The sequence below is a fragment of the Chinchilla lanigera genome, unplaced genomic scaffold (genome assembly GCF_000276665.1).
Source record: "Chinchilla lanigera isolate Chin_1 unplaced genomic scaffold, ChiLan1.0 scaffold00067, whole genome shotgun sequence".
Classification (NCBI taxonomy): Eukaryota; Metazoa; Chordata; class Mammalia; order Rodentia; family Chinchillidae; genus Chinchilla; species Chinchilla lanigera.
In genome coordinates, this window is record NW_004955468.1 from 5001410 (window position 1) to 5012364 (window position 10955).

Below are 10955 nucleotides of genomic sequence, written 5' to 3' on the forward strand. Positions count from 1 at the left end.
GGGCCGGCGCGGAGGGTTACAGAGGTGGCTGTCTGAGGTGGGGTACACCTGGCTGCCCCACCCGCCCAAACAGTGGAAGGAAATCTGTGGGACCCGGTCAGGAAGAAAATCTCCCTCCCCTGTGCCTCTCTGGCGCCCTCTCCTGATAGAGCTCAGGATGACGCCCTCTGCAAGGTGGCAGTGGGAATGGGGAGTCGAGACTGACTCTGCCTACTGGGGAGCCTCAGCAGGGGCACAGGTGCTCGTTGGCGGGGATCGCAGCTCCCGCAGTGGAGCTCGGTTTGTGGTGGGCACACAAAGCCCCTGGACACTCGCGGGAAAGCCCCACAGCTCAGATTCTAATTCAGTGGCTCTGAGTGGGCCCAGAGGCTTGTGGCTGTAACAGATACTTCGGGGAGGCTGAGGCGTGTGAGCCGTGGACAGTTGATCCAGAGCGCTGGCTCTTAGCGTTTTGCTTCTCAGCTGCATTTCCAGTGGGAAGAGGCTAGGCAAAGTCACATGACCGCTCCTCTACTCAGCCCTCCTAAAGGGTCAGTTCCCTCAGGGCTGTAAAACTCCGCCTCTTCCGTCCACACTAGCGATACTTAGCGTCTCTCCCGAAAGTCTTGATGTCCTGATCTCTCACTCTCCACTCCGGTGAGATCCCTGCCGGCAAGACCCGATGCCTGTCTTGTTTTTTGCTTGTTTGTTAGTCTGTTTTTTAAATTGAACCTGTAAGGAAATTCCCTATTCCTAACACTTTCTGTAGAATTTTTACATCTGGATTCATGAGTGAAAATGAAAAAGTAATTTTCCTTTCTTGGACGATCACTGTTGTACCTTGTTGTAGTAAGGTCTGTCAACCTCGTTAAATTAATTAGGCAGCGTTCGCTCCCCTGCTCTGTGGTGCTGGACATGGAACCCAGGTCTCACACAGGCTGGGCCAGCGCCTGCCCCGGAGCTGTGCAGCCCTGCCCAAGACTTGAGGGCCTGTGTGAAGGTCCTGGGTCCCTCGGTCAGAGCGGCCAGTGTCTTGCTGGGACCCATCGTTTCCACGTCCTAGATGTTCCCGCCCCCGATACTGGGGATTGAACCAGGGCCTTTGCACTGAGCTACACCCCCAGCTCTTTTTCAATTATTATTTTTTTGGGCAGGGTATCTCTAAGTCAGTAAGTTCGCCAGGCTGGGCTTGAAGTTGCAGTGCGCCTGCCTCAGCCTCCCGGATGCTGGGATTGCAGGCCTGTGCCTCCACGCCCAGTTCCCTCCCCTGGGTTGTTTGCAGACCTTCTGCCCCATCGCTGTTCTCTGACGCCGGGCTCCGCCCACCAGCGCTTTCTCCTTCTCCCCTTTAGTACCCGCAGGTGTCCAGTCACCTCTCTCTCCACACATCTCCCGTTTCCCCTTCTCCTCCAACACCCGGCTTTGCGCTGGCTTCTCCCCAAGGTTCCCTCGGACCAAAGACTTCGGGTCTCGGCCCCGCCTTGTGTGGCCTCAGGAGCATTGTGTGTGGCTGACCCTCAGGCCGCGCTCCTACACGTCTCCGGCTCCGTGACGTCTCGCCCTCGCCGCTCCTCTTTCTCTCCTGTCCCGTCAACGTTGCCTTCTCCAGGGCTCAGCCGCGGCCCTTTGCCCTTGCGAGCTCTGGTGCCCTGCCCGCCCGCTTCACGCCCCATTTGGTGTGCGCCTCACTCCCGACGCCGTGGAACCAGCTGCTACAGTTTGATTCTGCTCCTTTTCCCACTCCACCAGCAGACACTTGGATACAGAGGAGTGCCCACCCTGTGCCTACCATGGCAGCAGCCAGAGGAGTCCTTTCAAAACAGGAACCTGGTAGTACCCCCTCAGCCCATGCATCCTACTGCCCCAGGCAGCGCTGGCCCCGACTGACCATTCTGCACCCATTCTTATGTTCGTGAGGGTCCCTCCTGCCACTGGATCTTTGCACATGCCATTCTCACTCCCACCATCTAACATTTCCTGTATGTAGACTTGTGAAAGGGGGTGGGAGGTGGGGCTGTGTCTGACTTTTATACATTCAAATAGCTCTGAAAGGAAACATGCCGAGTTGATAGCCATTGTTACATACAGGTAGGGGAAAGGCTCCGGGGACCACCCTCATGGCAGACTTCTGATTTATCTGTATTATTAGAATTTGTGTTTGTATACTGTGAATTTAATTTCTCTAAAGTTTGGGATGATGTCTAGGGTGGCATCTCATATGCAGTGGGATGTCCCAGTAGGAGGCTGTGTCATTTTAGGTATGTGTACCCCTTACCCAGATGGGTAATAGAAGTGAGAAGGGCAGGGACTCGGGGAAGCTTTTTGAGAAATGTTAGACGAGAAGCAGGATATAAAACGAATACACAGAGCCAGCTGAACTGCGTGCACATTAAGTACCAAAGTGAACCTGGGGTGACATAGATTCAGTCTCCTCTTCATGGGGTTCTTTTCCTGAAAACTCGATGGCTAAGATGCAATAGACATCTTTATTTTGTTTGGGAAAATGCATAAATTTCCCTTTAAAACATTTTATTATGATAATTTTGAACACATACAAAAGTAAGAGACTATAAAATGAACTCCCACCTCCCGTCGGTCAGCTCCCACACCTGCAGCATTTGGCCATTCTTCTAACCCCCTGCCCACCCTCATCTTTACTTGGTGAAGAGTTTAAGGGGGACCTAGGAGATTCCATGAGTCAGTAGGACCCGATGTAGCACAGGAAGTTACAGGGTCTCATTATGAGCCCTCTGCTGGCCTCAAACTTGTAATCCTCCTGCCTCAGCCTCTCCAGGGTTGGAATGACAAGCATGTGCCACCATGCCTGGCTTCCATCAAAACTATTTTAAAAGTGTTATTAAAAATATAACTTTTTAGGGCTGGGTGCTGTGGCACATGCCTGTAATTCTGGCACTCTGGAGCTGAGGTTGAATTGTAAGTTTGAGACCAGCTTGAGCTTGAGTTTGAGGCCATACTGAGCTACATAGCAACACCCTATATCAAAAAACAATATATATATATATTCCCCCTCTCCTGTATAACTTTAAAGATATGCTCATTATAAATTTATTGGGGAGGCTGTGCAGATTGCAGACTGCAGTCAGGGATGCTGAGGTGGGCAGGGGAGGGGCGAGAGTTCCAGAAGGCAGCCTGGTTCCGGAAGGCAAGGGGGTTCCCCTCAGCTGGGCCTCTGGTGGGCAGAACAAGGTCTTAGCAAACCACCAGAGGATGCTGGCAGCCAAGGCTGCCCCAGGACATTTGCTTGAATGCAGTTTGATTAAATACTACTGATGAGAAGCCGGGTGTGGTGGTGTACATCTGAAGTCCCAGCACTTGGGAAGCTGAGGCAGGAGGATCGCTGTGAGTTTGAGACCAGCCTGGGCTATATATTGAGGAATCAGCCCGGGCCCCTTTGGAGGACAGGAGGAAGTTGTGGGTGGTTGGAGAGGTGGGGAGGAGCCAGTGGGGAAGGGTAGCTTGGAGGGGCTTGAATCTGTGATCCTTGGAGCCCTCAAAGGTGTCTGGGAGAAAGCATGGTAGATGGAGATGCCTGGTCCTGGGACCTACTTGTGTGGCCTTGCAAAATCAGTTCCTGCTAGATCCTTGCTCGGGCCGTCCGTGAGAGGTGAGTTTCTGTGACTGTACTCTTCTGATTTCTCAAATTTCTTACCTACTTCTAAAAACTTTTTTTGTTTGTTTGTTTTTAATCAGATGAAAAATACTCTGTTGTGAATTTAAAGGTAAGTTCATATTTGGAAAAAAAACTCCCATATTCTCAATAAATTGAATTTCCGCCATAAGTTTTAAATACTCTGGTGATTTGTAGGGGAAAAAAATCTTCCCGTAAAAGTTATTTCCTGAAGCAAGGTGCGTGGTGGTGCATGCCTACTTATGAGGCTGAGGCAGGAGGATTGCTGTGAGTTTGAGGGCAGCGTGGGCTACATAGTGAGATCCTGTCTCCAAAAAAGAAAGAGTCTTCTGATGAATATTTCACTGAAATACTTTTACTGAGGAAACTCATATTTTCCATAATTTAGTAATGAAAGTAATGTACTGGGAAGTTAGAAATCATGTCATGTGTAGAATGAAAGGGCAGTTTCAATAACTAATTTGCTAACAAGGAAATTCGAGTAGGTTTTACTTGTGCGATGTAGGAAAGTAAAAATCAAACATTTCTCAGTAGAGTTAATTAATAACTTTATCTCCTTTTCAGCAGAAATAAAAACTTAATATCACACCAATATAGTATAGAAAACATAACCAAAGTTTAAAGCCTTCCCTTTTCAGTTTTGAACTAAGGTCATATTATCTTTTCTTTTTCCTCAACATTTTGAAAACATGCTTTGCTGCAGCTGACAAAGTCCTTTTTTAAAATTTTTTTTTTATTTTTTTGTGGTTTGGTTTTTTTTTCCGGTACCGGGAATTGAACTCACGACCTTGCGCTTGCCAGGCAGGCGCTGTGCCGCTGAGCTAAATCCCCAGCCCCATCCTTTTTCTTTAGTGTTGGGGCTTGAACCCAGGGCCTTCACACTGAGCTACACCCCGAGCCCTTTTATATTTTCTTATTTTGTGATAGGGTCTGGCTAAGTGGCTGTGTTATCCAGACTGGACCCCAAACTGCCACCCTCCTGCCTCAGCCTCCCAAAGTACAGTGCGTCACCACTCCTGGATGGTTGGTGTTTTCATAGCCCAGGGAGAGGGTCCTGTTTGTGCATCTGTGCTGCGTCTTCACAGGCACATTGCAGGCTCGTGAAAGTGAATTGAGTGACCACCTGTCACTTGCTGGAGCTGCACATTGTGATACAATCGCTGAACCCTGCAAAAGATGAAGAGTCAGGCAGGACGCTCTGTAAAGTTTAGGATTCAGTTCTACGAAACCTGCTGGGTGTGGTGGTGCAGACCTATAATCCTAGCACTCTGGGAGGCTGAGGCAGGAGGGTCACGAGTTCAAGCACAGCCTGGGCAACTTAGTGATTTAGCAAGACTGTCTCAGAGTCAAAAAATAAAAAGAGGCTGTGGATGCAGCTCCGTGTGAAGGGTTCAGTCCCCAGTACAACAAAACAAAGATTAAAGTTCCTAAAGCTAAATAAACTGAGAAAGAACCACAGGAGCCAACGTGCAGCGGGAAAGTGTGCTTGGCCACCTGGTGTCTAACGCCCTGGGCTTCGTCTGCCCACGCTGAGGATGCGCTCACTCGCTGTGCTCACGCTGTGCTGTTTCTTCCCTAGGGGGAGAGGACGCCGTTACGTGAGAAGCCACCTCCCTCCCCAGGTACTGGCCTTTTGAGTTCCTTCTGTGTGAAAAGCCTCACCGGAAGTAAATTTCAGATTTCCTTTCCCTAGAAAGTCTGTCGTTTCTGCCCGACTCTTGGCCTTGGGCAGTGGTGTTTGTCAGTTGTTGAGCTTCTGCCTTTGCCTCTGGAAGGAGTGTCCCAACACTGGGTGTCTTGGTTACTTTCCTCATCCTGGGCCAAAACACCTTCCACCTGCAGCTTGAAGGAGGAGAGACTTATTTTGGCTCATGTTTCAGGCCATAGTTGGCTGGTTCTGAGCGGCAGGGCAGAGGAGGGAGCGAGACAGGAGGAGCAGAAGAGGGCGATAAACCTTCCCAGACCTCAGCCCAGTGACCCGCCTCTCTGAACAGTGCATTTAGTTCTGCACTCACTAGGGGACCAGTCCACCCATGCATATAGCACCCACAGAATCCATTCACCTTCCAACAGTCCCACCTAGGCTGGCATGAGGCTTCAGGGGACAGCTAGATATAGACCGTAACATAGGGCCTGGGGTGGGGTGAGTGTGGGGTGTACTCAGCTCCCAGGGAGTTGGTATATGCAGATGCAGGCTCTGCTCTGGGGCAGATACCTTACAGGCTGTGTTACCTGCACGTCTGGAGAGCACCAGTAGCTTTCAAGGTGCCTTTTGTGATTGGCGGCTGGTATGACTTGCACCACTGGTCTGAAAACCCAGTTTTCATCTGTCCTTCATGTCGGGTTGACTCTGTTCACCCTTTCAGTCTTGAAGCTTTTGCTGCTGTATTCTGGGAGGGTGCTGGGGCTCTACCTTCCAGCCCACTTGGAAGTTTCTGTTCAGCCCATCCTTTGAATTTATGTTAATCGTAATGATTTGTCCAAGAGACTAACGTCTGAACATTGTTTTTTTCTTGTCATACTGGGGATTGAGTATATTGAGTTTTTTTCTTGCCATACCAGGGCGTTGGCATTGAGCTACATCTGCATCCAGTTTTATTTTTTGAGACAAAGTCTAAGTTCCTCAGGCTGGGCTCAAACCTGAGTTCCTTCTGCCTCAGCCTCCCAGAGTGCTGGGATTGCAGGCCTGTGCCATCACACCTGGCTTCTTCTGAGAACCTTAACTACTCTATATTCATCCATTCCTTTACCTGTGCTGCATTCCACCTCCCCTCTTCTCTCTTGTTTGACTTTGGTGGTTCTCGTGGCTGGGATACTTGATGGTCATGGTGGTCCGCAAGAGTCCCTGTTGGCTTGTCTGGAGATGCTTGTCTCTACTCAGGCTGCTTGACCAGGGGAAACCCAGGGGCTGCCAGGTGTGTAGTCTGTTGCCATGGGGATGGGCAGGCTGTGTGGCCAGTGGGTGGTGTGGAAGCCATTTTTCCTCCTGGGTTTCTTTTTTTTTGTCTTTTTGAGACAGGGTCTCACTATGCAGTTCAGGCTGGCCTTGAGCTCACTTTGTAGCCCAGGCTGGTCTCGAACTCACAATGATCCTCCTGCATCAGCCTCCCGATGATCCTCCTGCATCACCCCAGGGCCTGGGTAGCCCTGCCTCCCTCCACCACCTCACTTCCTGCCACCCACCATGGCCTCCCCAGACCACAGGCCTCTTCCTGCATGGCCATTCCCTTCCCAGGGACCAAGAATGCAGCACCAGGCCTGACGTGAAATAGTTGCTCACATAGATTTGGGAATAAAGTCTCTTGTCTTTTTGATGTAAAACGGTACACATCGATACTTGTTAAGCTTTTTCCTTGTACTTTTTCAGATGTAACTGGTAGAAAACGTCAGAGATGTATAGAAATAACCAAAGAAAAGTTTGAGGAGTTAAAAGAAGAAAATTTGCACCTAGGCAGTGCAAATCAAGCTCTTGTGCTTGAACTGAATGTAGTAAAACAAGAAATGAAAAAATTACAGTTAAAACTTAAAAGGATGGGACAAGACGACGGGAAGCTGAAAGAGGCTGAGAAAACATCCTCTCAGGAAGGTGGGGTTGAGTACCTGGTTCTTTTATTAAAGGGTTAATAAAAATGACTTCACTTTATTGTATATTTTCAGAGTTAATATTTCATGTAGTATATTTATTGATATTTATGTGGATATTTTACCACATATATTTTTTGGCTTTTTGGTTCTTTTTTATGTGGATATTATATCTCACAATTTTTTTTTTGAGACAGGGTCTCACTATGCAGTTCAGTGTGGTCTTGAACTCACTGTGTAGCCCTGGCTGCCTTGAACTTGTGCAATCCTCAGCCACCAAGTGCTGAGATTACAGGCGTGTGCCACCATGCCTGGCATTAACTCATACATGTTCCACTCATAAATTTGCCTACTTTAACTTGAAGTACATTGCTTTTTCTTGACTTGTAGGAGGTCTTTATGTGTTAATGATTTTAGCCTTTTGTCATACATATTTTTTCTTAGTTTGTTGGTAATTCAACTCAATGTCAATAATGTTTTCCATTTATGATACATACCCTGGGCATCAAGTCCTTATCCTAAGGTTACATAAATTTTCACTAATATTTTTTCACTAATTTTTTTCACTAAGATATTTGCACTAATATTTATATGGGGTGAATATTATGGCCGTAAGTCAAGTGGTTTGTTTTTTTGCAAACAGAACCTGCAGGGCTGGGGATTTAGCTCAGCGGCAAAAGCGCCTGCCTGGCAAGCGCAAGGTTGTGAGTTCGGTTCCCGGTACCGGAGAAAAACCAAAAAAAAACAAAAAATCAAAAACAGAACCTGCATATTGCATGTCTTAGGCACATTTATCTCTGGGTAGTTCCTTTGTGTTGTCATTTTGTGGGATCTATTTTCCATCATGTTTTCTGATGGAACATTGCTGTTACGTGAGAGAGTTTTTTTTGAACAATTTTTCATTTATTTGATGTACTTTTCAAGACACAAATATATCATCTGAAACGATTGTTTCTTTCCAATTTAGAATTACTATTTTGCACTATTGTAAACATAAACTTCCAAAACAGTGTTGACTGGTGTTAAAAGCTTCCTAACTTTTCATTCATTTATACTATAGATATACAAAACTTGCCATCTCCTGTAACAAAAGACAGATGATGAGCAACGTATATAAACTCTTGATAAGTGTTACAGAGTTTATGACAGCATAATGTTGCATGGGTTTTTCTTTCAGGAGTTGCTGTACCTGAATTACTTCATCTCAGGAAACAAGCCCAAGAGCTGGTGGATGAAAACGATGGTTTGAAAATGACCGTCCATCGTTTGAATGTAGAACTGAGTCGATACCAAACAAAATTCAGGCATCTGTCCGAGGAAGAGGTAATGTTCCTAATTACAAAACGGCAGACTTTTTTCTAGACTTTACTGTTGAACTGACTTCTGATTCCAATGGGTTCTTATTTATTATACTTTAGTATAAAATACATTCAGAGCACCTCCTTCCTGCCTTGCCCCATCATCAAGGCAGTGAAGACCTTTGGTGAGACACTGGGCCAGTGCAGAAGTGTGCAGAGCACAGGGGCCGAGAGTGCGCCTCGGGGGTGGAGCACGGGCCTGTCACATGCGAGGCTCTGACTTCCGGCCCTGACACTTCAAACAGTAAGGAAAAAAGTTGACTCTAGATTTGAAATGGGACCCTGGACTGGATCCCTGATTGGAAAAGGACATTAGTGGGAAAATTAAGGAAACGGAAGATAGTCTGTATGTTTGAAAATAACATTGTATCAATTTTGATTTCCTCCTTTTTATGATGGTACTGTTGCTAGATATATGAGTGCTTTTGTTTTTAGGAAATACACACTAAAGTATCTAGAGGAAAATGGGCACTGCTCTAGATCATTTCAGAAATAACTTTTCTTACACACACGCACACACACACAGATAAGTGATGCCTCGTCTAACTTAAGAATATCTAAAACACCATGTGCTTGTAATCCCAGCTACTTTTGAGGCTGAGGCAGGAGAATCTTGACTTTGAGGACAGCTAGGGCAATTTATCAAGACCCAGTCTCAAAATAAAAAGATCTGGGAATGTAGCTCAGTGTAAAGGCAGTGGCTTGAATCCTCAGTGTCCCTATCACAAGCTACCTTCCCCCAGAAGACTAAGACTTGCTATTTGAGAGGAAGTGTAGTTTATTTTGTCTCCAATCTGTTTTTTCCTTAGAGTTTCCATACTGAAGGCCTCCCATCAAAGGGCCCTATACCACCCTGGTTGGTAAGTGAAAATGATTTAATTTCAGTCCCCTATTCTCTCAGCTCTGTTTGTACAGCTACTAAGAACCCTTCCAAAATAAGTGGGTGTTTTGACTTTTTAAAAATCTGCTGATTGAGGCTAGGCTATATCTCAGTGGCACAGCGCCTACCAGGCAAGCAAAAGGCCCTGAGTTCAGTTCCCAATACCACACCCCCAAATTGCTGATTGCATTTAGATGTAGGAAATACGTTAACATCCTCTACTGCACTGCATGTTTTACTGTAACCTTCAGTTGGATGTGAAGTCCCTGTGCCCATTACTGCTGGCTTATGAAGACAGAATGAAAGAGAAGGACGAGCTCAATGCTGCCCTGGAGGTAGGTTGGCAGATGTCTCAGGAGAGACAAGATTGATGAGCCAGTTTCCAACTTTGCATAAAGGTTTTGAAGGTAAATATGCCCAACAAATGGCAGCTACTGCTACTGCAGTGTTTGTTAAAGGAAGGAGGTGGAAAGGAAGGTGTAGGCAGTGGGGGAGGGAAAGCAGGGTGGAGGGAAGGCAAAGTGGGAAGGAGAGAAGGACGGAAGCCAGGGATTGATTGGCAGAGACGGGGGGTAGGGAGAGAGGGAGGGGTGTGGAGGGCAGGGTGGTGCTCCATTGGGAGCCATGGTTTCCTGGATGGGGAGCCCCATGTAGGCTGGGATTGTGGGGTACACAGAAGGTAGCAGTGGGGAGGCACTGAATTCCTGGGATTCCACAGCTGCAAACATCACCATTAGAAGGGACTTTTGGGGCCAGTGTGGTTGCATATCCCTGTAATCCCAGCTACTTAGGAGGCTGAGGTAGAAAAGTCAGTTTAAGGCCAGGCTGAGCATGAGCAACTTAGCATGATCCTGTCTCAAAATAAATACAAAGGGTTGGGCGTGAAGTTCTGTCTTAGTTACTTTTCTCGCTGCTGAGACAAAATACCCGACACCCAAAGTTGAAGGAGGAAAGGTTTATTTAGCTCACAGTTTATGCACATTTCAGTCCATAATCAGCTGGCTCAAGGCAGGGTGGTGTGGCAGAGGGGCAACTGTTCATGGTGGCAGAAGACAGCAAAAGCAGCAAGAGCCACGGGGGAAGCAAGCCTGTTTTCCTCCTTTACATAGTGTGGAGGCTATCTGTGCTAGGGTGGGTGTAGCACTCATGCCCCAACCCCAGCACTAGACAATGAACCAATCACAAACTCTAATTCAGCCACCTCCCCAAAGCAGCGCCCCCGTGAGGCTTTGAGGGGACGTGCAGACACAAACCATACCTCAGTGTTAAAATGCCCCTGGGCTTGATCCGTAGTACTGTGCCCTGCATTGATCCTAATAATAAAATTGCTATTTTGATGCTTTTTCTTTCTTGCTTTTTTTTTTTTTTTTTATTAGAACTCTAACAAAGAATCCCCCATTTAAAAATGCACAACATCCCTAACCCTTTACATTTTAAATTTTAAGTCAGGGTCTCACTAAGTCACGAAGTTACCCAAGCTGAGAAACTAACAGTCCTTTTGCTTCAG

The 10955-nt window shown here is 47.1% G+C and overlaps 1 protein-coding gene across 1 annotated transcript in view; it reads left to right on the forward strand.

Moving 5' to 3' along the window:
• Cep89 (centrosomal protein 89kDa) overlaps positions 1–10955 on the forward strand; it is a gene marked incomplete in the record, with an annotated part of 66796 nt that overhangs the window by 20711 nt on the left and 35130 nt on the right. Inside the window, 6 exon segments of the mRNA XM_013522387.1 lie at positions 3691–3719; positions 5208–5250; positions 6996–7214; positions 8388–8533; positions 9378–9428; positions 9700–9783. Of these exon segments, the coding sequence (XP_013377841.1) occupies positions 3691–3719; positions 5208–5250; positions 6996–7214; positions 8388–8533; positions 9378–9428; positions 9700–9783 (572 nt within the window).